We start from the raw sequence: 27,383 nt of genomic DNA, 5'->3' as shown, positions 1-27,383 counted from the left end.
CATAAGTTCCTTCACCCCTCACGATTGTTCAACCGGTGAACCCTATTATTTCTCACGAACTGTTAGGTTTTCACACGAACACCCCTTGGAAAGTTGAAAAATTACTCCGATTTCGGAAAGGCGAGGGGACTTACAGTTGGAAAAGTACCCTGAACTATGAAAGACGAGGATACTTGTCTCAAAAGTTACCCCGAATCACACCCCACTTGACTTTGTATGAAAATTGCCATTCCAACCCTCATAAGGGCGTGTATGTGGGTGGCAAATGGTGCTGAGGGTTGATGAGAGGGTTGAATTCGTTTTCGGTAGTCTTCTTCGTTTTCAGCAGCGTAGAAAACGTAGGCATAAACAACCCACTCGACTTTGTATGAAAATTGACACTTCAACCCACATAAAGGGGTGTATGGGGGTGGTAAAGTGACGTTAGTGGGTAACGAGGGGGTCTCATTCATTTTTGGTAGTCTTCTTCGTTCTTAGTGGCCCAGAAAACATAGGAATACTCACCCTACTCGACTTTGTATGAGAATTGACATTTCAACTCCCAGAAGGGGGTGTATGGGGGTGGTAACGGGAAAATGGCTAGTTAATTTTTTTTATATTTATATTCTGTTTCAGCGACCCTCTGGGTCTTGACATTTTCTTTTCGTGTGCCTGTGTAACTATATAACTTTTTTTGTGACAAATATACATGGTGCGATATATTGCACATTTGTGCATTTTTTTTTTTAACAAAATTATCTAAGTTATAGTAGATTTAAGGCTTTCACGGCCTGTGCTGCCTGTTCGGGTTTGTATGCTCTGGTTTATTTATGCCACCAGTTACAGACTTACATTGCAATTCCTTAGCCTTAACTAGGAACGTTTGACCTGTCTTTGTTGTTCTAGGGCAAGGCTCTGTGGGGGAGGACCCGCTATCAGAATACCTAGGCCTATTTTATTGTTAATTTCGAGTGGTGTTGTTTGTTCTAAGGTCGCTACAAGCGGAACTGCTCTTCAGACAATGGTGATTCTCTGAGACATTCTGCCGTGACCTTTGTAACTGGTCCAATGCTTCCACACGTTTCGCCGTTTTTCATCGTCGGCATTTTTAATAGTGACTCTGAAAAGGTTATGTCGCCATTGAGTCTTGATTCCTAGTTAAGGAACTTCAATATAAGTCTGAAAATTTGTGGCGACCATGGCATATTAAAGTCATATTTAGATATTACTAAATTCATCTTCAAATTTACGTACTGCGTAAATCATACATATCATAAATTAGCCTGTCAAACTTCGTCACTAGACTCCATCTTCAAAAACAAAGAAAAAGTTTGTGTAAAAATAGACACGAAAATTTCCTTTTCTAAGGCAGACTCTGAGGAATGTTTTCATAAAATATCTTCGGAACTTATAGAAACAAATAAATGAAATTTTAGAGATCTACTACTTTGTTCTCAATGAGATCGGTAGGTAACTATTTTAAAATTCGCTTTGGGAATAGGCCACAACTGATGAGTTGAAGGAAAAAACTGTCTCTACTGCCTTCATCGGACCTGCATTTATTTTAGAACTGTTTTCTTATTTCTAAAAAATAAAATCTGGTGGTAGGCTACTACGAAAGATTTGTTGACATGTTTTCATACGATGTGTAAATTTGAAAAAAATTATTTTACATGAAAATAGTACATCCTATCAAAGTCCAACAAGAGCACCTTTCTATTGTAAAAAAAAACAAAACAAAATATATAAAATTTCTGAAATAACTAACTAAAATTACCCATTACAGCCTTGAATAGTATTTAACCCCACTGCATTAGTTCCGACATATTGCTAAGCATATAGAGAAGAAAATATTTAGTAGTTCACTAAAATTTGATTTATTTCGGATAGAGCGTATTTTATGAGCTGCAGCTTTCTTAGGAAGCATTTCCAATCCTATATTACAATTTTTCTTATTTTGATTGTACAGGGTGATCGAGAATGATTGACCGTGCCGCCTCATACTGATCTTTGATGTGCGGCATACCAGTTTTTGATACCAATACTAGAATCATGGGCGCAGGTTGAGGGATTTTAATGGTAAACAAATAATTACGTTCAAACGTCAAATAAATTAGGTTACTGTCAAAATGGAAATTCATAATAAAAATATCAATTATTTAACAAAAATCAAAGTTATTTCACAAATTAAGCAATACTGATGGACCAATAAATGTTATTATTGTTATTATTATTAAAGAGGATGACAGAATCAAATGTAGGTTTAGCCTAACTTTTCCAAAATTCTTATTTCATTTACAATTAGAAAAACTTTTAAATCAAAGTTTGATGTAGCTAATTTTGAATAACGACTGTAAGTGCTTCAGCGATTTTATTTTTAAAACGTTATGAGTTAATTTTAAAACAGAAGCACTATTGTGGCTACATTCTTGGCATCTAAGACGATTCAGCTATACAGCGATACGCTGCAAGCTGCTGTTTTTCATCAAAGCAAACTGCTGTATGCTTATAAGACGACTATTTTGCAGCTACTGCTTTCACACTTCTGAATATCCAGCGCAAGCGATCCAGCCCAAAAATTTATGCTGAACATTTTAGTTAGCTGTCGAAATTCAGGAAAAGTGTCTTAAAAAAATTTGCTTCAAGCAAATGCAAGCAGTTGGAAGTGCTTGATTATGTTAGATGGTAGGATTGTCTGTATGACCGAGAGCAATAAACAACAGTTACATGCAATATATAATAACAGAGTAATTGGAATTTTTTCACATTTTATTGAATATTTTACCTTAAAATTACATAAAATCCATAAAAATATCTATATTTTTACAATAAATGTTCAATATGATGTCCATTGTTGTTCAAGCAGGTATTAATTCTTCTTTTCATATTATTAAATACATTCTGTAAAACATTTTGTGTAATACTCCTAATTTCGTTTGTAATTGCCTCTTGAAGTTCTTCAATCGTGTGTAACCGTTGAGCAAATACTGAATTTTTTAAAAAACCAAATAAATAATAGTCTAGGGGTGTAAGGTCAGGAGAACGTGGTGGCCATCTATCTCGACTAATTATTCGATCATCATAATACTCTCTAATCAACTCTAAAGTTTCGTTAGAGGTGTGAGCTGTTGCGCCATCTTGCTGAAAGTATCCATGATGGATTTCATCGTCGTGAAGTTCCTCAAAAAATGGTAACAATATTTGCTGCCGATATACCTGCCCAGTTACATTTTCACGGAAAAAATATGGTCCGATTATTCTTCTACGTGACATAGCTACCCAAACACCAAGTTTAATAGGGTGCAGAGTTGTTTCACGCAAAATATTAGGGTTTTCTGTGTTCCAAGAGCGATAATTTTGGGAGTTTACGTACCCACTTAAATGAAACCACGCTTCATCAGAAAAAAATGTTAGATCTAGAATATCGTCGTCATTCAGATTTTCGTTAAACCAATTACAGTATTGCACACGTTTTCCAAAATCTAACGGAAGTAGTTCCTGCACAACACTAACTTTATAAGGATGAAAATGCAACTTCTTTACTGCTTTATGGCATGATCCATATGATATTCCTATAAACAATTTAGGAATAATGATACAAATTTTAGAATAAATATTTGTTATTAAGTACCTGTTTGAGCAGATAACCGACGTAGTGATTTGGTTGGACTAGCTCGTAAGCGGTTTTCAACATCTTCCAAGACTTCCTCTGTAAGAATAGACTTTCTGCCTGGAGATTTTCCTCTACAAACACTTCCAGTGTTATGGAAGCGTTCCACTAATCTCTTCACGTGTCTCGAAAAAATTTCATAATCAATTTCATCATTTGGAAATTGTTCTTGAAATTGTAAATGACACGAATTCATCGAATATTTCCAACCATTACCATTGTTTTGTCCACTACGAAAATAGGCCTCCAGAAGAAATTTATCATGTTCTAATGAAAATGCCATGTTAACCTAAATTAAAAAACCGATTAGGTTAGAGAACAACATACGCAATAAATTAATTACTCACGTATAATATCCACCTACTCTAACTGTAGTATTGAAAAATACTGTTTTATAATGTCGCAAAATATATCAGGTAACAACAAAATCTACAAAATAATATTCAAGCCAAAAAATCCGTGCGCCAATGAACAGAACGTCAAATTGTGAAATCGCCACAGAACACCATGAAATCGCATGGGAAAAAAGTAATTTTAGCAAACGGAAATCAGTTTTGATAGCAATTGAAACAGGGTACGTTCAGAATCCGGTCAATCGTTCTCGATCTCATTGTACAATCTAGTTATGAAGTTTGGCAGGCTGATTAACATCCGGTATAATTGTGGCATATAACTCATAGTTATTGTAAAGTTTCATGTATTTTATTTAACTTAAATTAGACTGTATGATTCAATATTACACTAAGGGTGAATGAACTAGTTTTTAGTCTCTTGTCATTTACTACTGTAGTACAATGGCAGATGCGATTCCGTGATTCAGGTAGTAATGATTAAACAAATATAGTAAAACGCCTGTTGCATATTTTTTAAATGTTTTTTATAGTGCTGCAAAAAAACTGATCTGATGCATCAGTTTTAATAATATTGATATATAGAAATAAAAGTAAGCGAATTGAGTTTAGGAACCAATAATTTATTTTGTAAAACAATCAGCCACTATTACAAAACCTACGCCTACCAGATGGTGCGGGCGACAACTGCGGGGGCGGCATAAGAGGACACAATGGGAGAGCTGTAGGCAGCCACAGCGGGAGCGGCGTATGCCGCAAAGGCGGGGGCGCCAAGAGTTCTTCCGGTGGCGATAGTTCCTGAGGGTCCTGCGACTACGGTTTGTTCGCCGACTAAGCCAGCGCCAACCAAAGGAGCAGAGTAAGCTGATACTACGGGTGCAGCGCCATAGGCAGATATCAAAGGAGCGCCTGTCAGTACACCTGCGTTAGCAGCAGCAAAGACGGCCAAGAGAGCAACAAAGACCTGTGACATAGAAGTTACAGTAGAAATTATTCATCCAGAGAGTTTCAGTAATCGTTAGTCATTTTAAAAGTAATCCAAATTATCATAACACACGAGTTTAAAATTGCACAGGATTATTGATATAAAACAAAATATAGGCATATATAAAAGTCCTGTGCTATCAGAATATGGAATCAGGGGAACAATGGGGTCATTCAAAAACGTTCTTATTTTGTGTACATAAAATATTGCTGATGATTAGGCGATCCTGAAAATTTCAACTCAATCCGTTGAGCGGTTTCCAGAGCCGGTTTGGCGCTACTTCCAGATACGTTTCTGCATCTACAGAATGTTTTAGCGTTTGTGCATATTAAATTTAAAAAATTGAAGCAAATTTCGTAAATGCTGATTCTTCTAATTTGGCAGAAGTAGGTTTGTTAATGGTTATGGATTTTTTTAATAAAAACCACGACTTTAACAGTGCTGAAATGAGTCGAGTGAAAATGCAAAAGTTACGTTTCAATAACGTGTAAAGTTTCTTTAAAGTACGTTTGTAGCGAAAGTTTTAATGATTTTGTACAATAAGAATAGTAAATAAGAATAAGGATTTTGCGTTTAATTGGACGAAACCGTTTCTGTCACTGGTTTAAAAGATTTACCTAATCAAATACAAAATTCTTATTACTATGTTTATTCCCATGGAAAGTACATAAAATCTTATAAATATATTAATAATATAATATTTATTATATATTTTTATATAATATTCACAAAAAAAAATCAACAGTGGAAAACATAAGTGTATAGTTTTTCTAGAGGATACAAACGTATTTATTACATACCTAACTAGTGCAGGGTAATTTTGTTGCTTTCAAAATAAGTCATTTTTTCAAATAAAAGATATTAAAAAAAACATATCAGATTAGAGACTAATAGACTATACTGATTTTAGATACGCACGACAGAATTACGGGGACATTATTATTTTTTTAGGCTTCTTCACACTAGTGCTGTCAACACGGGAACAATAAAATATTTGTAATTTTTTCTGTTCTGTGTCTTCCATATTACTAACAAAATTCGGTATCTTAACGTACTCAATCGAAACTTAATAGACAACTAAAACCCGACTACCCGACTGACTGACAACACACGCAAGCATGCGGCATCCGTTTCCCATGCGGTGACGTCACACACGCCGGTTCAGCGGATATTCAGCGCGCCAGTTTATGATTTTTTTTTTGGATAACTTATGGACGATATAAATTCAATTTTTTTGCAGAGAACCTTAAAATTGCAATATCTTCTCGTTAAGCAAATAAAAAAAATTGCTGAATGAGCCCATTGGGCATCAATTCAAAAATATACAACCAAGAAACTGATTTCAAGATAAAAAAGGTAGTACATTTTTTATCTTAAAATTATATACTTATATCATATTACAAACTTTTTCGTCATTTGTTTATTCAACTTCTTATTTTTTACTAATCCCATATATTTTTTTATAAGTAGTTGCATCGAAAAGAATTTTGAATTACGGATCTAGTGATGTATAGTGTGATTTTAGGAGCAAAATATTCAGAAAAATATTAATTAAAAATTTCAAAATATTAAATAATAAGATTCGAAGAAATTAAACAATTATTGCTTAAAGAAACATGGCTGTTAATTTATCTTACACATATTTGATAAATAGTTTTTAGCAAAGGTCGGGAATTCTATTTTACAGTTCAAATTTGTGAAATAGCCCTAAACTACTAATGAAAATTTATATTTTATTGATTGTTTGTCTTATTGTAGCACGGCATATCATATCAAAAATATCATGCAAAGTAAAATATTTAGTCAAAATTTAGCAATAAGTACTCAATTTCCAGTCAAACCTGAGTATTAGAGAACGAATTACTAGCACTAATGTGTGTTTATGTGTTGGTAATGTGGCCTTTTTTTGCAAAATAAATACAGGCTGCGAATTTTTAGGATTTCTTTTTAAATTAATGTCCAATTGTTTTTGTAACTGCATATTCTGATTCCAAAGTTTTTACGTATTTTGTTTCATTTAAATATATGTTAAATAAATAGTTTTTTTGTGAATTAACCATAAAAAAATATAAAACAATTATCAAATATACTTACTAAGGAGTTCATTCTGGTACTGGTTTGGTTTCAGTGGCTGAAAGTTAACTGATAACTCAGTGTCACTAAACCACTCCTTTTATATCAAATATATTTTAAACAACCTTGTCTTTAGGATGCATTATGTCTATGGAAGCAATACACATAGATTAAAATTGCAAAATTAACTTTCGCAATTAAAAATTTTGTGGATATATGTATTGGTTTTTTGGATACAAATATGTTTGAGAGAGAAAAAAACATAAAATTCGAAATTTTTTAGCAAAAGGTAGTATAAAATATACAAAATATAAAAAGAGATGGGATTCTTTTATGAGTGAACAAATTGTTAGTTAGTCGCAAGTGGGACAAATGTGTTTCGTCGAGTTAGAAATTATTTTTTCAGTTGTTTCCACTTAATAATATACAGGGCGTCCCAAATTGCATACCTCAAATTTTACCTTGTGATAGAATATCTTAAAATAAAAAGTTCATATAAACGTAGGTGGTAGAACTTATCTAATTATGGACATTAAGACAATGTACAATGTGACTTAAAAAATAATTGGTATAGTAATTTCGAATTTATTGGGGAATTAACCCTCAGAAAATTTAAGTTCCTTCATCTGAGAGTTTTGTAGTTTTTCATGTTTTTTCAAATAGGAAACACCTATAATTTTTGTTTGTAAAATGGTTTAAAATTAATTTTTATTCGTCTACATTGAAATATTATCTTAAATTTAAAGAAATAGCTTAAAATAAATAAAATTAAAAACATCTTGTTTCTTAGAATCACCAACAGGAATTAAATGCACTTGTCCAATTTCCAGAATATTTATAATTTTCGGTTATCTCCCAGTATTTCCGTCACTGGTTGACAGAATTGTGTATTACTTCAACAAATATTTACCCATAATTAGTTAAGTCATTATTGAGGGTTTCATTAATCTCCGTCATTTTAAGAGATATTTAAAAAATGTGATATATATTTTTAGTTTCAACACTTTGTTTGCCGAAAATGAAGGATTCTGCGATATTTGCTTATATTTTTTACCTAAGGGGTTTTGTCACAAGGTAAAATTTGGCGTTTGCAATTCGGTACACCTTATATGCATTCTATTAAAAGTAGCAGCTACACGCAAAAAAATTCTTGCTTCAAATGTACATTTCATTTTAAGGTATCGCACATTTACATATACGCAAGAAAATATTTTCTTCTTTCAAGAAAATTATTTATTTATTTAAATACTTTAAATTTCTACCCAGAAATATAACAGACATCATTTAAAATAAATAGTTGATACGGTTAAGCGAATTCTATTCTTAATTTTATGATATACATAGATTTTATAGAAACATGTTTTGTATTGCATATTAATGTATCGTTTGACCCTATCTATCGTGCTACTTCCCACCTATGCCATTCTGTGACCTACTACAATTTTCTTTCAAGAAAAAGTTTGATTATAATATGCTACATTTGTCTTGAATAGTTACATTAGTACTAAATTTTAAATATATAATATATATTTTAAGGAACTGGTAGTTTTGAAACAAATATGTTTCAAAACAAGAGATATTGTAGCTAAAATCCGAGATAATAAATTTCAAAACTATAAAAGATTTGAATAAAATTATACAGGGTGTCCGGTAAGTACCTCCTAATCTCTCGGGAGTGTATAGGGGAGGTCAAAATAAAACTAGTCCTTCCTATAATTTTTTTTTTTAATGTGCCCCCTAACGGAGTTATGGGGGGTCAAAGGGGTACCTAGAAATTAACGTTTAGGGTTATAACTTTGAAACCACCCTGTATATTTTAATAAAATTTTCGTACGTTGTATTACACATGGAGCTCTACGATTTGATGCTAAAATCAACTTTTTGCTATTATCAGGTGTCCAGAAACGGACTGGCCCTATCACAATTTTTCTCAAAATTTTGACAGAAGTAATTTTATCAAACTGAAAATATTATTATTAGATACTCTGAAGGTTTTTCTTTAAAAATGGTACTCTTTATTTATTTCGAAAAAATGAACGGTTTGCGAGATAAATCGGTTTTGAAAAAAATTGGTAACAAATACAACAACAATTAAAATTTATTTTTTTTACATATTATTTCATGCATTTAATTTCTTTAACTTTATCAAGTCCAGAAATCTTTGAACGGGTTGGCTATACTTTATGAGCAAGTAGTGACCAATTAAAAATAACATTTGAAAAATAACTTACTTACAAGACATGCAACAAAGAACATTCAACAATGAACAAAGGTACCTAAATGTTACTTCGGTAGATGTTCAAAATGAGCACCCCGTACTTCAATGCACTTTCTAATCCTACGAATGTTTTCCCGGTGCACTTGAAATAATATTCCGTGATTATTGCGGAGATGGTCACAGTTCTGTGTTAGCCTCAGCAGAAGTTCCTCTCTACTATTTACGGGTGTTGAATAAACGTTATTTTTTAAATGACCCCACAGAAAAAAGTCTAATGGGTTTAGGTCGGGCGACCTAGGTGGCCATAATACAGGTCCGCCTCGACCTATCCATCGATCACCAAAAACATTCGTCAGATGTTGACGTACTAAACGATCAAAGTGGGGTGGTGCACCGTCATGCATGTACCACATTTCAGTTCTTATTTGAAGGGGCACTTCTTCTAACAAAATATTTAGATTTTCCTCTAAAAATTGCAAATAAAGAGCACCATTAAGTCTTTGCTCCAGAATAAATGGACCAATCAAATGATTCCCGATAATGCCAGCCCACACATTCACCATAAACCTTTGTTGGTAGCGAGTTTGAACTAAAGCGTGAGGGTTTTCTTCATCCCAGACATGTAGATTATGCGAATTAATTATGCCGTCTCTTGTAAAACCTGCTTCATCGGTGAACAAAATAGATGTACCAAAATTATGATTCCGAATATGATGCTGTAAAAACCAATTGGCGTATTGAAGTCTTTTTGGATAATCATCTGGAGACATAGCATGTACTTTTTGGATGTGGTACGGGTAAAGCAATTGTTCTTTCAGAGTTTCATGTACAGCCCATTTTGTAACATTGTTTTGCGCCGCAAGCTTCCTTATGCTATTTGAAGGATTATTAGCAACGTCTTCCAATATTTGTTCCTCTACATGAGGGTCTCGTACTCTCCTCGGGGCTCCTGCTCCACCACGGCGTGGCAAAAAGCTTCCTAAATAAAGGATTCGGAAGAAATTAGTTTCACTAACGTTTTTCACTATTTTTTTTTACCTGTTTCTCTTAAACTACGATCAACTCTTTCAAAAGTTTTTGGACTCGGCAAATGTCGACCCGGAAACCTTTCCTCATAAAGTCTTCTTGCCTCCACGGAGTTGCATAATGCTTCCCCATAAATTAGGTGCATATCAGCATATTCTGCACAGGAATATTCTTCCATTTTTAAATGTTATTTCTAACGGCTTAAAACGAATACCACAATAAAATTGAATTTTTATTCTGTCACGCGCCTTTGACAAGTACTTTAAAATCAACAGGGTCTAACAACGAAAACAATAGAAAAGAACTCCATGGAGACAAGAGCAATAATAATTTGTAGATGTATTTTGGTCATAGATGTTGATTTTACAAGAAACGGCATTATTCATTCCCTTAATTCACCACCAGTAAATGTTTATGGTGAATCTGTAGGCTGGCACTAGCGGGAATGATTTTATTGTAAAAAAATAAATTTTAATTGTTGTTGTATTTGTTACCAATTTTTTTCAAAACCGATTTATCTCGCAAACCGTTCATTTTTTCGAAATAAATAAAGAGTACCATTTTTAAAGAAAAACCTTCAGAGTATCTAATAATAATATTTTCAGTTTGATAAAATTACTTCTGTCAAAATTTTGGGAAAAATTGTGATAGGGCCAGTCCGTTTCTGGACAAATGATAATAGCATCAAATCGTAGAGCTCCATGTGTAATACAACGTACGAAAATTTTATTAAAATATACAGGGTGGTTTCAAAGTTATAACCCTAAACGTTAATTTCTATGTACCCCTTTGACCCCCCATACCTCCGTTAGGGGGCACATTAGGAAAAAAAATTATAGGAAGGACTAGTTTTATTTTGACCTCCCCTATACACTCCCGAGAGATTAGGAGGTACTTACCGGACACCCTGTATATATTTACAAAAATAATATAAATTCTAAGAAAAATTATAGATTAAAGCAAATATTTCATATAGTTTGACGAAAGTATATACATTTGCATAGAATAAAATAACATTTACGGCAAATAATTCTATTTAAAACTATCTGCTCATTTGATCCAAATATTTTTTTTCAGTGAAGTGAGACGTTTTACACCTTAGTTTTTTAAGTAGGTATATTTAGGTATTTACAAAATATATTCCGTCCAAATGAATATATTTATAAGAATATCAAGCACATTCAGTTTATTGTAATAATTAAGTCACAATTTTGACATTTTCATTTCATAGAACATAGACGAAACTAGCATTTTCGGCATGAGATAAAAAATCACTTGAATGAGAAAGTCTCACCTTCGTATATAAAAAGAACACACCACAGAAATGAGAAGAAAAACTTATTTATATATCAGTTAAATCAATCAAAGAATAGCAGGTTATGTTATATTTTATTATGAAAGATGATAATAATAATTTATTATTGTACTTATTATTATAGTGTACCTAAAAGCTAAGACATTTATTTAAGAATCAACGTACTTTGTATTGTAATGTAAATATAGAAGATACTGAGGATGTAGTAACATATGTATGTAATATGTATATACAAAACTATTGGTGTTAGACTTGATTATTTTATTTTCCGCTAATCTCATCGTATTGTAACATGTCCAATATTAAGTTCTACCTTTGAATATACTTAAATTTATTTGTTACAGTTACTTATTTGCAATAGTTACCGTTGTCAGATGTTTTTTATCCTTGTTTCCATTTTTAGATACATGGGTAAGCGATTTTCTATACATATATATGTAAATTAGTTAAATTATTTCATTAGTAATGTTTCGATATTTTAATTTTATTCAGGAAACAAAGCTGAGTGTAAAAACAAGACAACTTATATGACGTCACGTGCAAAATAGATCTTAATGACAAGGTTACGCACTAAAACCTTAATATAAAACGATCCGGGTCTATGACAAATTTATCAGTTAATTTTCAGCTACTGGAACAATACCGATATAACCAAAATGAATTCCTTCGTAAGTATTCTTGAAAAATATTTTTACACGATAGCTGTAATTAAATTCTCATAGGTCCTGGTTGCTCTTTTCGCCGTTTTTGCCGCTGCTAATGCAGGTGTACTGACAGGTGCTCCTTTGGTATCTGCATATGGCGCCGCCCCAGTAGTTTCAGCTTACTCTGCTCCTTTAGTAGGCGGTGGATTAGTCGGTGAACAAACCTTAGTAGCTGGACCTTCAGGAACCATCGCTACCGGAAGGACTCTTGCCGCCCCTGCTCTTGCAGCATACGCCGCTCCCGCTGTGGCTGCCTACAGCGCCCCTATTGTGTCCCCTTATGCCGCTCACAGTGTTGTCGCCCGCACCATCTGGTAGGGTCTTAGTTGATGTGTAACTGATTTTTTATGGAAATAACTTATTAAATAGTAAATTGAACAATTGTTGTTTTTTTTTCGTGTGATAATTCCCATATCACAAAATTGGATGCATGTATGTTATTGAAACAAACTGAACGAAAAAACAGTGAGAAAACAGAAACAGAATTAATAGAAGACAGTGATCACCATCTGGTAGGAGTTGTAGTTTGACTGATTTCTTAGCAAAATAAATTATTAAATTTTAAATTATACACACTTGCTTTAAATTCATATAGTCCGCCACAGGCACAGAGATAATTCACTATTATACCCAAGTAAAATTTTTACACAGAAGATGTCTGCCCTACCATTAAGGATTCCTGTCTTTGTCACTCCTATTGCGGACTTTCTTCCTGACTTGCGCATCTCTGTCAAGTTGTAGGTAGTTACAAAAAATAGTTTTACTCTGATTCATTGATTTACTTGATTCATTCAAAAGTTTGTTATATGAATTAATGGAAAAGCAATAAATGTTCTATTTTTGCGAAATGAAAAGAGATAAAGGTCAATATGTTGGTTAGCAATAGGGGCTCTGTCTATAATACATAGGTATCTCCAAAGGGTATTACAAAATAATATTTATAGTGTTTCATTAAGAATGGGACACAATTAACGGAAGACTGTTAATTTTAAAATAAGAGGCTTTTTTCGCGAGTGAAATTAATTGTATGTTGTAATATGTGTAGCATGAGTAAGTGAAGAAATTTAAGCTACCATATGACAACTAACAATAAGATCAAAAGAGATAGAAATAGTAACTACAAGTCAGATATTCACCAATATTCAGTCGCGAAAAGCCTATTTTGATTAAACAAATATGTTGTTCATTTTGAATCTAAATACAGAGAGTTCCGAACTTCACGTACTTAACTTTGGCGATGGCAAATACAGGGTGCTTAAATTAAAACAATTATATTTATTCAAATATCTCTGAAGATGTATGATGTAGCTTTAAAAAATAGATAAAACTTAATCTAATGAATCCAATTAAAGGCAAGAATAAATTTAAAGTAAATTACAAAATATGTCACCCAGTGCCAGAGATATTGAAAAGCTTTCTTAACAAGAACCTCAAAATTTCGAAGGAATTAATTATTTTGGAAATTGAATAAGCAAATTTAATTTCTCGTGATATTTCTAAAAAAAGGGTAGTTATCTTTTATTCGAAGACATAGTCGTTTCCGAAGTTTTAGTTTTATTGACGACATCAAATAAGCTTATTACCTGGTTGAATTAATTTAAAAAGTCTCTAGTAGCATTCGTCTCGCAGAAAAATAAGTTTTTTTTTATTTGAAATTATCAAGTCCTAAAAGATAATGCATGAATAAATTTAATTTTTTTAAATTTTGTTATTCTTTATATACAGGGTGCCCCTCATAAGAACAAAAAGAAAACTTTGCATTGTATGGATGTATTTGCAGAAAATAAGAAATTTGGTATTTAAACAATAATAATGATTCGAAATTATTCTTCCAATTGATTAAATCAAATCCATCAAAATTTTACTATTAAAATTTTGTTGTTAAGGTTTAGAAGACTAAGATAATCTAAATGCTCATTCCTATATTTTACATTTAATAGTTAATCTTTATAATGATTTAATGGATAGGTACGTATATCACTAAAACCATTCTAATATATTTTTTTAAATATTATTGTAGTTGTAACAAAATTTGTATTCATTAGTATACACAAGGATTGTACGAAGGCTACTTTATTGATAAATATAGATCACTTTGTTGGTCACATTAGCTGAAAATTTATGCAATGGGACAAGAATATTATAAAAAGTAGCAAAAACTTGTTCCGTTTGAGATCAGATCTAAGATAATTGTAGACTGTGCTATATCGAACAAATAAAAGATAGAAGTAAAAAAATAACACCTCATTTATTAACTTAGTTATTAAATTATTAGTTGCCAATTAACTTTAACAAAGATCTCGTTTCATGGTGAAACAGAATCAAAATATTCTCTTTAAGCGGTGTAATTGATGTACTGAAAATTAATGAATGTATAAATTAATTTAATAGGTATTATAAAAAAATGAGGAAAAATAACCATATTTTTCTCGAGCGTAGGTATTACTGAACTCCACATTATAATTTGAAACGTCCTTATTAAACAAATTTATTTTTATATCACATACAGCATGTTTTGGAAAGAGGTACTACAAATTCACGGAGAAACAGAGGATCAGATCATAGTAGAAAGACTTCTTCCTATGGATCATAGTTTTATCGTCATTTGTTTTTGAAACATAGTGAGTTATGTTTTTTTTAATATACAGAATATCCGGAAACAAATGAGCCATACTTTAAGAGTAGCTTTCTTCGATGAAAATAAACCAATTTGTATCAAGTTATTTTAGAAAAATTTTGTTATTTTAAAAAGTTAAGTATATTGTTAAATTGAACCGAAAAATTTTTTTTTGATGGTCGATAACATTTCAAGGAAGACGCCCCATAATTATGTCCGACTTTGGTAGTCGGTTATATCTTTCTGAAAATGTTTGCATTTTCAGCAATTTCAACTAGTCTTTCACGTAAGCTGAGGTTTTTCATTATTAACAGCAAACATATTTAACACCTTCAGGAACTTACCTTAGCTAAATTTCAGTGCAATATATAATTTTTTGAAAAATTAGAGTTGGAAAAATCATTTTAGATGTCCCGAATCTCAAAAACAAAACATTAATGACACCAGAAAAATTTTTCCAGGTCCTGAATTTATGGTACTCTTTTCTTAAACATACTGGATTTATAGGATGTACTGAATTTGATCTACATAAGTTCAGGAATGTGCAGAGGAATAAAAAATAAGTGCATTTTGTTAAATAAACTTATTTTAAAAACGGTTTTCAAGATACAGAGCGTTTAAATTTTCAGAAAAAAGTATTACATCTAAATACATATTTTCTGAACAAATTAAGATTGAAACTAAAACGTATTAAAGAAATGGCATTTAATATATAGATTAAGCCTGAGTTCGAACTAGCGACGTAGATATGAGGTAAGTTGGTTATATTTTCCTATAAAATTATGACTCGCCACTGTCGTTTTTGAAACGCAAACTTTGTTATTATCAACAATAGTTTCCCCAATTTATTGCACAATTTTGGTGGAAATTAGCAGTTTGTAAGGTGATATTTGTTTAGATAAATTTAAAATTTAATTTAATGATTTATGATGATATTGTCTTCTTAAACTGTTAATTATATAAAAATGATAAAAACTACTCAAAAAAGACAAAAGATGGGTTTCATTCAAAATGAAATTTACATGACTAAGATATAACCAGTACACCTTAGTTTTTTCAAAGTAAATGCCAATTTATTCCTTATTTATTCCTTATAGTATTGAATACATAAAATTTCGTTCAATAATATTCTACTTTCAGAACATTTTGCTTTAAATTTATAATGCCCTGTAACTTGAAAAACGGAGAGATTTTAAAAATAAGCTAAAGTACTACGATTTTTTCTACCAATATAGATTCCTAAATGTTCATGGCTAAAATTCAGGACACCCTGTATACGCTTCCAAAATCACCAAATTTTATCTTGACTACCTAATGAGCTATTTTTTTTAATATTGGAGTATGCGTGTATTTTCTATTTGTTTGCTTTTTTCAGTTAGAAATTTTTAGATATGCAAAATTATTTTCATAAAAAATAACCCTGCCACGAGGGTTTCTATAAATATTTTTTTTTACAAATTACAAAATATGTAATACATTTATGAAAAATGAAAACTATGCTTGTAATAACTTCAGACAATATCTGGCCAAATATTTTCTAATCACCACAGGGCCCCATATTCTTTAAATAGTGTTTTCCGCAAAGACAAATAATTTCAAACAGTTAATAACTGAATAATCTAAAGCTTATCAAATAAAAGGAATGTTATGTCAGCCACCTGAGTATTTTCAAAGACGCCGCAGTAAAACGAATAAACAGGTGCAAAAAACGATCAAACCATCAAGGTTTTAGGTACTGAAATCTACGAAAATACTAACTTTTTTATATATAATTCCACATGTAAATATTCTTATAACATTTACTTGCTTAGTCCTACATATAAAATTGTTTACTTTTATTTATAAGTACGTGAAAATAATTCTTAAAATGTGGGGTTAGAATAACAGCAAACGCATGTTTTACAAACGCTTTTTTTTTAGTTATTATTTTATTTGAGTAAATTTAAATGGTAACAATGAATAAACAAAACATCAAGGATTTTATTTTTGTGCTTACTTTTGTTCTACACGTTTTACTTTTAAAGATTTTAGTACCTAAAAACGCCAGAAATTTCACTATTTCTCGGCCGGGAATATGGCCACCTTAACAATCTTTTGATTCGATGAGTAACAAAACCTATTTTTGATAAAATAAAACAAGAGGTTTAATTTACTATTTAATAATTTATTTTCCTAAAAAATCAGTCAAAATTCGGCTACAACTTCTACCAGATGGTGCGGGCTACAAGACCGGGAGCGGCATAGGAGGACACTAGGGGAGCGCCGTATGCGGCGACAGCAGGAGCGCTGTAGGCAGCTACAGCGGGAGCGGCGTATGCTGCAACGGCGGGGGCGCCAAAGGTCTTTCCTGTTGCGATGGTTCCTGATGGTCCTGCTACTACTGTTTGTTCACCGACTAATCCAGCGCCTACTAGAGGAGCAGAATAAGCTGAAACTACTGGAGCGGCAGCATAACCAGTTACCAAAGAGGTGGCTGGTAGTACTCCTGCGTTAGCAGCAGCAAATACGGCGAAAAGAGCAACAAGGACCTATGAGAAAAAGTTTTACGGTGATGAATACGTAAAAGTATTTTATAAGTATACTTACGAAGGAGTTCATTTTGAAGTTATCGGTGTTGTTTCAGCAGCTGAAAGTTAACTGATACAGTTGTCGGAGAACCAGATCATTTTATATTAAAATTTAGTGCGCAACCTTGTCAATAAAATCCATTTTGCGCGTGACACCATAAACTTGTCTTGTCCGAACACCCAAATTTATTTGTTTCCTGCATATGACTAAAAAGTTAAAATCTATTTTTCCTTTTATTTAAATAGGTGGCATATATTTATTTAACGGTATGTTATTTATATACAGGGTGAGTTAGACTTTGCCTGAATAACTTCGGGTGGTGACAAGACGTCAAGAACTAATGCCACTTTGTCTTCGCATTTTTCTTTTTGAGGCCCTGTAAGAGAGATACAGGTGTTAAAATTCTCGAAAGGAGTCTCGTTTTTATAGTACAGTATCTTAACACAAAAAAATCAAATTTGACGCGCTTTGCGAGTGAGGCTGGAAGCTGTCACAATATCAGATTTTTCCTACGGGATAAATGGATAATCCATATTATAAATTAAAAAAAAAAAGAAAAATTGCGCCGTGCATTAAATTACATTAATTTTTCAATTTTCTCAAGCAAATTTTTATTCTAAAGAAGATATTATATTTCAATTTTTTGTCATGCAAGAGTAACTCCTGAGAATGTTTTGTATTCTTTGATATTTTTCATCCAAACAAATATGTTTTATATAATTGTATATGTGGAGGCTACTATCAAACGTTTGTTGGTTATTTTAGGATGCTATGGAAAAACAAAAATCTGTTATTCTTGCATGACTAATATCACAATTTATTAACTTTTAATTATTTCTAGATCCCTGTAGGGGACACTGAAAGTATCTTCGAAACGGCTACAGATAAAAAAACACAAAAAGTCTTACTCATCTTCTACAATACATTATAAGACAAATTTATTTTACGATAGAATATAAAGATTTCTTATTAAAATTGTTTGATAATTCTTCTAAATCTTATCTTAAGTAAACACCTACAATAGAAATTGCAAAGAACACAGTAATAAGTAACAGTTAATATTGAAAGGGTAATAAATTAAGCAATTTTACTGAGCTGAGATTTAAAAACGTTTTAAATTATATTCAAACTAAAATCCTCCATTTTTTAAATACAGGATGTTAAAGCTTTGAAAAGAAAAATGTTAGCAGATTCACAAAATGGAGTAATTTGTTAGAAAGTAAGAGTATATGAAAGAAGATGTATCAAAAAGTGTATTGAGCAAGGAATTATGAACATATTTTGTAAAATTATATAAGTAAATTCAACATTTATATTTATCTGCATTTCAAAAATGGCAACAATTATCCTTTTTCTAGTGGCGCTTCATAATTTTTGACGATGATGTATGCAATGTGCCCAAATTCAGAAGTTATGGTAACATACTAAAATTGTTAAGGGGGCATTTTTATGCGTAATTTTCAGTGAATTCATAACAATTATGAAAATTTTAAGAAATCTAAGCAAGATAGAAACAATACCTGTTTACTACACCAATTATACCTACTTTTCTTCAGGGTGTGATAGTTTAAAAGCTGGCAATATATTCAGAATAAGGAAAAAAACATTTTTACTTCTTATGTTTATCATTAATTTCCTAAACTTTACACGCCTGTTGAATATACTTAAAATCGCGTACAGTATACCTACTGTGAACATATTCACACCCCGCAAAATGTTTTTATGAAACTATTAGTACTTTAATTAATCACTACTATTGAGTGTTTTTACAAAATTCTCGACCAAACAGGAAAGGTACCTACATTCCGATGTTTACGTCGGTGCCCATGTTTTTCGTAATCTTTCACTGCGGAAACTTATAGGAATAGTTGTATTTTAACATTTTTACAAGCTTTTACACGTTTAGTTTGTACGACAATGCATGGTTAGCTAAGTGACGTCATTCTAAATCCAATATGGCGGACTCCCAAAGATGACGGTCCAGCTATTTCTTATGCACCCCCATGATATGAGTATCAAATGAAAGGGTTTGCTGACAAGAAAACGAAAATAAAATGACGTCACTAAAAGCTTGCTTTGAAAATAAAATTATACATGAATTTATTATAGGATTTTTTGTATTTTCTTGTTTTATCATTGTCTTACTAAAAGTGAGATTGATTTCTTGTGTATAAAACGCCAGCCTCAAATAAATGAAATTTATTATTTTATGTGAATGATTGCGACGAACATTTTTGTCTATCTTACTTTATTTATACTTACAGCTGCTTATTACACTGCATTACAAATTTGAAAAATGTTAAGTACCTACCTCTTCAAATTTTCCTGTTTATTTATTTATACTTATCGTCTAATAAGATTATCACGTATTTTTTTCTAACACGTACTATTTTTTGGGTACGCTTACTAACAATTATGAGTAAAAAAATGAAAAAGTGAACACCCAGTCAGTCACCATATTTGACTTCCATATCTTCACCATCGTTATCTTTGTTGCTCGGTATATCTATATCTACACTCCGACTTTTATTAGGAGACAAAGGAGGAGGCATGACTTCACTATGATCTATTGGTTTCGATACAGAATTGACAGTAGAGTACTCAATATTATGCTTGATTTTCTTTTTTCTTGGAAAATTCTCGTATGTCGGCCATAGAAAAGTAGTAGGTAATTATTGTAGTCATTACTGGGTTTGCGCCACAATATCGGTATAGCAAATGGCATGGATGTTTTGTTTTCAGCCAAGACGGGAGAGTAACATAACATGATACGCAAAACAGTTGCGGAATCTAGGACTTGTCTTGATGCACAATACGTCTAAAATATAGGAAATACGTATTGCGTACGTTTTCAGATCCTTTTTTCCTTGCGACTTAAGAATGTACTGTTCACACACGTAGCAAAACTTGTTTGGTGAATTTTTGAAGTAGCGACGACCACTTTTTTCAGTATTTATCTTGAAAAACTGTACAATTGCACTCACAAATAGTTACTCACGAATATATTAATATGAAACAAACATATTTCGTCAATAATGATAACTTTTACCAATATGAGTAAAATGAGGGATGTTAAACAAGTTATCTCAAAAACAAGACGTGATAAAAGCAAAAGACATCCACTGCCTACATACTGTAACTAATAGAAATTTATTAGAGGTAACTGTTTTGCAGGTACCAAAATCGTGTCACACACATTTTTGCAAATTTAATATTTTCATAACGTATACCTAAACTTAAAATCAAAATAATATTTTCATAACAATATATTTCACACGTATGTACTAGTTGTGATTTGTATTCCAGGTAAGAATTTCTCACTTAATAAAAAAAATTATATTCAAAGTACCTAAATGAAATTGTCGAATTTGCAAGATGTTAGTATAATGTTCCCATGCGTCATTTGCATAATATATCCTAAAGACAAGGTTGATCTAACAAATCTTAGTATAAAAAGACCGGTTCGGTGACACAAAGATATCAGTTAACTTTCAGCCGCTGAAACTAAACTACAGTCACGATGAACTCCTTTGTAAGTATAGATACTCGCCTAATAGTTTTACGTATTTATGACTAATATCTTTATCATAGGTCCTTGTTGCTCTCTTCGCCGTTTTTGCCGCTGCTAATGCAGGATTACTGACAGGTGCTCCCTTGGTATCTGCCTATGGCGCCGCTCCTGTAGTTTCAGCTTACTCTGCTCCTTTAGTAGGCGCTGGATTAGTCGGTGAACAAACCGTAGTAGCAGGACCCTCAGGAACCATCGCCACTGGAAGGACCCTTGCCGCCCCCGCCGTTTCAGCATACGCCGCTCCCGCTTTGGCTGCCTACAGCGCCCCTATTGTGTCCCCTTATGCCGCTCACGGTGTTGTCGCCCGTACCATCTGGTAAAGTTTTAGTTGATATGTGACTGATCTTTTAAGGACATAAATTATTATTAAATAGTAAATTGAACAAATGCTGTTTTTTTTTCGTGAGATAATTCCCAGATTACAAAATTGGGTGCATTGCAAACAAATTGACAGAAAAAATGTGAAAACAGAAACATAATTAACAGACAGAAGTGATCAACTTAGGGTTAGAAAAATATTTGAATTAAAAGAAAAGCACACATTTTATTAATTCTCGCATTTTTTAAATTCTATTTTAAATGTGTTAATCTAATTCAAAGAAAGTCAAAAAAAATTTTCCAAAAAATTTTTATTAAATGAACTACAAAATAAAATATTCTTGGAATACTAGGAATCTAAATATGCAAAAGATATCTAATTTCACAGATAAGTATCCTAACTGCTGATATTGCAGGAGACAACTGCACTATCTAGCACTGAAATACATCACAACACTACCTAGTAAACAACTACAAATAAATAATCATCTAAAATAAAAACTAAAAATGATATGTGTAAGTATAATTAACGCCAAAACACGTACACAAATTGTTATTAAATAACGCAATCAAACAAATTAAACTAATCACGAAAAAAATAACTACTACAAAGAGATATTTTTATTTCCAAGTAAAATGTGGAAACAATATCATGTAAAGAAACAGCTACTGTAAGTAGCTGTTTTTTTACATGTTTAGTAGTCAAGGGTAATGAAAGAACATCATGAATACAAGATATTTTTTTGAATGATTACATTATTTAACACACCACTTAGTTGAGCCCTTAAGGTATAGTAAAAGAATAATTGAGAGTTGAAAAATATCTTAGATTTAGTTCATTTTTAGATAGGTATATTCATTGTTTTGTATACACAGGATGCAACTTTAAGTGGGGGATCATAAAAACATGTATCAATAGTTTATTTTTTCAAATTCGCTCGTAGAAACTTCATTTTCTTTTTAACCCTTTATTTGGACAAGTTAGTGTCATCTCAAACAACAACGCGGGTTAGATACAGCGCATGCAAAATAATTAGGAATTATGCATTGCTGTCAAATTTCACAATTTAAAGGAAAGGAATAATTATTTTTCATTATTTTCGCTGTGTTAATTAAAAAATATATATTTACAATTACTATTACAATTACATACCAATATTTTAAGTTTTTGATAATTTTTGATAATTTGGTAATGTTTTTTATGTTCAGCGCTTCGACCACAGTGATATCAAAAAAAAAATATGGTAATTTTAAAATAATATAAGTATAAGTACAAAAGCAATCTATTTTACTAATTATATTTTATTGCAATTTCGCAAGGCTGACTTAAATACAACTGGCAACGCTGTATAATGCACTAGAAACTAATTATAACTGGACTATTTATTTGATTAAAAAAAATAATTTCAGATTCGTGCTCAGGGGAACACCTACTGTGACTTCTTAAAAAACTGTAAACCACTTAAAGTTACATCTTCTATAAATACTTTCTATCTGAAAATCGTATACTTAGTTTAATATTAGGTTTTTACACACGTTTTTTAAAAGTCAACTGTGCATAATGTAGTAGTGTCTATTGCGTAATCAAGAATTATTATCTACTTTCTCAGTATGATATATTTTTGGTTGAACAAAACTAAATTAAGAAAATGAACCCCTCACCAATTCGACCATAACGAGTTATTTATTTAAAAATGTTTCTTTTCAGTGTGGCAGAAATTCACAGTTGCATAAAAAGTAGCAAATCTTAATAAAAAATATAAAAAAAATTGACATAAATAATGCTTTGCAGAAAAAAAAATATAAATGTATTTTTGCTTGACCATAAACATCTCGCATTCAAAAAGCCGATTTATCTTCACAAAATCAACTCTTTAGGTAATAATTAATCATTTATATTCTTATTGTTAGAAATTTCTTATTATCATTAAGTTTATAAAATTAAACCCTTTACCTATCTTTTTAGCTTAAGGCGTTATTCATTTCAAATGTTGAAGTTATACTGTCAGTAGCTATTACAAACTACCCAATTAAATGAAAAAGAATTTAAAACGCTTGCGCTAAAAAAATAAACAGTTACAGACAATAATTAGATATACCTATTATATTCCAAATATTGTTTATTCTTTTTCAAACTCTAAAATATAACGGCCAACACAAATATGAATAATAATTCACCAAATTATAAATATTATATGCATTTGATAAGGAAATAAATCAATTAAAGGAGTAAGGTTTATCCATCCACACAAGGGTTATTTTTAAAATTTACGAACTGTGTGGTAGAGGTGTTGGCATATTATCATGTGATTTGTGGACACATTAATCAGTTACTAGCATTGGTTAACACTGATCAGTGATCACCATTTGTTTTCATTCAACTCGTTTCATGGGAACAGTTGCTAATCAATGTGACGGAACTAGATTTTAGTAAGCTGTAAAAAAACTGTTCCGCTTTAGATTGTAGCTGTGATAAATTTATACAAGTAATTGGGTCTGTAGTCTAGACGCCATCGAGAGAATTGCGGCATAATTTAAATATATTTAACGCCATTTTTTTCTAATACATCTAATATGTTTTTGTATGTATGCCTATAGGCAATTTTAATGAATACAAATTATTTCCAATTAAATAAATGTAATGCCTTTAAATTAATATTAATAAGACGACAAATTTCCATCTGAATTTTAGATTTTTCCGCTACAGGTCTCGATGATTTCTTTGATAAATAATTGAAGGAAATGAAAGGATATCGTGCATTGTCACATCGGGCTAGTTGTCACAAATTACAGGGCTTTTTGTTTGAAAGACACTTCTACCACTTCTTTCTACTTCTAAAAGTAACTTAGGTATATACCGAAAACGCCAATTAAGATCATATTTGCAAGTTTTGATAACTATAGATTTTTAATTAATATTTCATCGATCTGAGGATATTTACCAAAATATGTTTTTATTTATATATCGGTAATTACTAATATCTGGAATTTCTTCTAATCATAATTATGTATTAATTTGAATGTGAAACTGGATATTGTTTTATTATAATAGATTATATTTATTAGTTTGTCAGTTTACTGAGTTAACATAGGGAATGAAAATGTGAAAAGAATGATGTTGACGCACGCATGATACTACTGTAATAAACTAAAATATTCTGAAAATCCTAAATTGGCCCTGGATTTGAAATTTCCGTTTAATGACATCACAACCCATATTTATTTATATTTTTGATGTCAAAAATGAGATTAAAATGAGAAAGGAAAAGTACAGGTTTCATATTTAACATATTTTTATTTTATGATGTAATTAGAAAGCTCTAAAAAATATATAGGTACGGTATTTATCCCAAGTTGTATAAATTTCAAGTGAATCATATTTATTTCGAAAACTGAGAAAATGAAGAAATAATAATAATTCAATACTGTCAACTTCAAAACAAATATTGGTTTGATATTAATTTTACGAGTTAATTTGAGGTAAATCTTTTTTTTTCCGAAACAAAATATTGGAAATACATGAAAAATGGAAAAATTTCATAAACTCAAAATAAAAACACCTGGAAAAATTCTTATTACCTTAATATTTTTCTAAATATATTCTTTGCTGTAATAACAATCATTTGTACAAAATTAATTACATTTGGAACCGATATGCCCTCAATTCTAAATTAGTAGAGCTAAAACACAAATTAGCAAAAGTATTTACTTATACTTGTGTAATTTTTTATTTAAAATAGCAAAAATAAATAAAAATCTTTATTCTCTACGGATAAAGAATGACAAAAAAAATATTATTTCTAGAACTAAAAGAAAACAAATAACGTTTTTCAACCAAATTACAACATGCAAGCAAATTAAAACCGATTTCAGAAGAAAATATTGTTTTTCAAATTCAACTAAAAGACGATAGTTAGATTCCACGATTAATGCTTCTGATTTCAGAGCAACATGTTTTTGATCATTATAAACATATTTAATATCTTTAATAACTTCTTTTAGCAGCAGAGATGGTCGGATATTTTTTTAAAGGTTATTGATTTTAAAGATATGATAATATATTTATATATAAAAATCTAAAACCCAGTATATCCTAAATTTTAACAATTCAATTATCAGTAATATTTCGGTTTTTAAAAATAAACGGAATCGTTTTCTTAACAGCATCTAATTTTTCGGAAATTTTTAACCGGTAATTGATTATTATATCCTCAAAAGTTTAACATTTTACATTTAACAAATTTTTTGAGTCAAACTTATTTAACCATAAAACAATACAGGGTGGAAAGTTTAAGTGGAACAAATTCTGTATCTCAATAAATAAAGGCTTGTCGCAAAATTCCTGAAATACGTCAATTTTTATTTTCAATGGGGCATATTACAAAGAGGATTATTAATTTTCTTAATTATTTGGAGGGTTGCACCAACTTTTTTTGGGGCCCAATTGAGTGGCCAGCAAGATCACCCGATCTTACTTCATTAGATTTTTTAATAGGGGATATTTAAAAAGCAAGGTCTATACTACTAAATCTAATCACATCGCCGAGCTCCAACAAAGAATCAGAGATGATGATTAGGCAAGTAACACCGGAAGTGATACAAAATGCCTTTTATTATCGATTAGGGTATTGTCAGTAACAAGGTGGAGGGCACTTAATTTTTTGAATTAAAGTAGTTTCAGTAACAAAAATTGACGTGTTTCATGAATTTTACGACTAACCTTTATTTATTAAGTTACAGAATTTTAATATTCCCACTCTGTATACAGGGATGGCCAGAAGTACGGAATAAAATTCATATCTTTTGAATGAGTTAATTTTTTTTTAAACGCCGAAACACGTTAATTGATTTTGATTTTTTCCCATCTTTCGGTTATATAATAATTAATTTTTTCTTCAACCCCCTAACCCCCAGCTACCCCTACTTTTTTTTTCAAATGAAAACATAAGGCATTAGGGGGCTCGTTGAAAAGCTTACAGAAAACCGAATCCAGCCATACCAAATAAACAAGTTTTATTTTTTCAATAGCAAGTTTTTTTTCATTTAGAAATTGAGACAACAAAATAATTTACAAAAATAAACTGAATGTCGCAAATGCTGAAAATGTCCTCCATTCCCTATTTGGCATTCTCCAAGACGATAGTAAAAGCTATCCACAGCATTCTGAATGACTTCAGCTGGAAAATTATGCATCTCCGCCCTAATCTTGTTCTTTAAATTCTCAATATTATCCGGTCTGTCCTGGTAGACTCTTTCTTTCAGATATCCCCAAAGAAAATAATCCAGGGGTGTTAAGTCGGGGGATCTTGGCGGCCATTCTACTGTACCCCGTCTACCAATCCAGCGATTTGGAAACATTTCATCTAAGTATCTTCGAACATCAATACCAAAATGTGGGGGAGCGCCATCTTGTTGGAACCAAATTCTTTCATTCGGTATATCTGGATCAATTTCATGAGGGAAAATCACAGCTAGAGCAGGTATCAGGTCAAATGTTAGGAAATCCAGGTAGCGTGCGGCAGTAAGATTTTCTTCAAAAAAGAATGGGCCCAAGATTCTGTTGTTGATGATACCTGCCCATACATTAACTTTTTGTGGATGCTGCGTATGCGATTCGCATGTCCAGTGTGGATTTTCCTGGGACCAAAAGCGATAGTTGTGCCTGTTAACCACTCCATTTAAATAAAACGTAGCTTCATCCGAAAAAAGTACGTCTCGTTGAAAACCATTATTGTCGTCACACCGTCTCATCATTTCCTCACAAAATTGTAATCGCCTATCATAATCGTCTTCCAAAAGCTCTTGGACAAGACATACCTTATAGGGGTGGTATTTCTCTTGTTTCAGAAACATTCGAATTGCAGTTCGAGAAGCATCGTGATTGCGGGCCAATGAAACAGTTGAAGTATGAGGATTTTCAACAAGTTCTAATGCAATGTCTAATTTCTTTTCTTCATTCAAAGCACGTGCCCGTCCAGTTTTGGGCAAA

The 27,383-nt window shown here is 31.5% G+C and overlaps 4 protein-coding genes across 4 annotated transcripts; 2 read left to right on the top strand and 2 right to left on the bottom strand.

The window, feature by feature from the left end:
• Positions 1-4,601: 4,601 nt before the first annotated feature.
• LOC108904892 (vitelline membrane protein Vm26Ab-like) lies at positions 4,602-7,120 on the bottom strand. Its single transcript, XM_018707609.1, has 2 exons — positions 7,079-7,120; positions 4,602-4,963 (listed from the first exon to the last, which is right to left on the bottom strand). Exons 1-2 carry the CDS (start codon positions 7,088-7,090, stop codon positions 4,664-4,666), a joined length of 312 nt encoding a protein of 103 aa, XP_018563125.1. The 5' UTR covers positions 7,091-7,120; the 3' UTR covers positions 4,602-4,663.
• A 5,104-nt stretch (positions 7,121-12,224) lies between these two features.
• Positions 12,225-12,701, top strand: LOC108904883 (vitelline membrane protein Vm26Ab-like). The gene is made up of 2 exons (XM_018707596.1): positions 12,225-12,284; positions 12,339-12,701. Exons 1-2 carry the CDS (start codon positions 12,273-12,275, stop codon positions 12,636-12,638), a joined length of 312 nt encoding a protein of 103 aa, XP_018563112.1. The 5' UTR covers positions 12,225-12,272; the 3' UTR covers positions 12,639-12,701.
• A 4,379-nt stretch (positions 12,702-17,080) lies between these two features.
• Positions 17,081-17,568, bottom strand: LOC108904868 (cuticle protein 16.5-like). Its single transcript, XM_018707570.1, has 2 exons — positions 17,524-17,568; positions 17,081-17,465 (listed from the first exon to the last, which is right to left on the bottom strand). The coding sequence occupies exons 1-2, from the start codon at positions 17,533-17,535 to the stop codon at positions 17,142-17,144; spliced, it is 336 nt and encodes a 111-aa protein (XP_018563086.1). The 5' UTR covers positions 17,536-17,568; the 3' UTR covers positions 17,081-17,141.
• A 3,425-nt stretch (positions 17,569-20,993) lies between these two features.
• Positions 20,994-21,463, top strand: LOC108904875 (vitelline membrane protein Vm26Ab-like). Its single transcript, XM_018707584.1, has 2 exons — positions 20,994-21,037; positions 21,097-21,463. Exons 1-2 carry the CDS (start codon positions 21,026-21,028, stop codon positions 21,394-21,396), a joined length of 312 nt encoding a protein of 103 aa, XP_018563100.1. The 5' UTR covers positions 20,994-21,025; the 3' UTR covers positions 21,397-21,463.
• Positions 21,464-27,383: the final 5,920 nt, after the last annotated feature.

The sequence above is a fragment of the Anoplophora glabripennis genome, unplaced genomic scaffold (genome assembly GCF_000390285.2).
Source record: "Anoplophora glabripennis isolate ALB-LARVAE unplaced genomic scaffold, Agla_2.0 scaffold8, whole genome shotgun sequence".
NCBI lineage: Eukaryota > Metazoa > Arthropoda > Insecta > Coleoptera > Cerambycidae > Anoplophora > Anoplophora glabripennis.
Note: the sequence above shows the minus strand (reverse complement) of the source record. Positions and strands in the feature narration are given on the sequence as shown.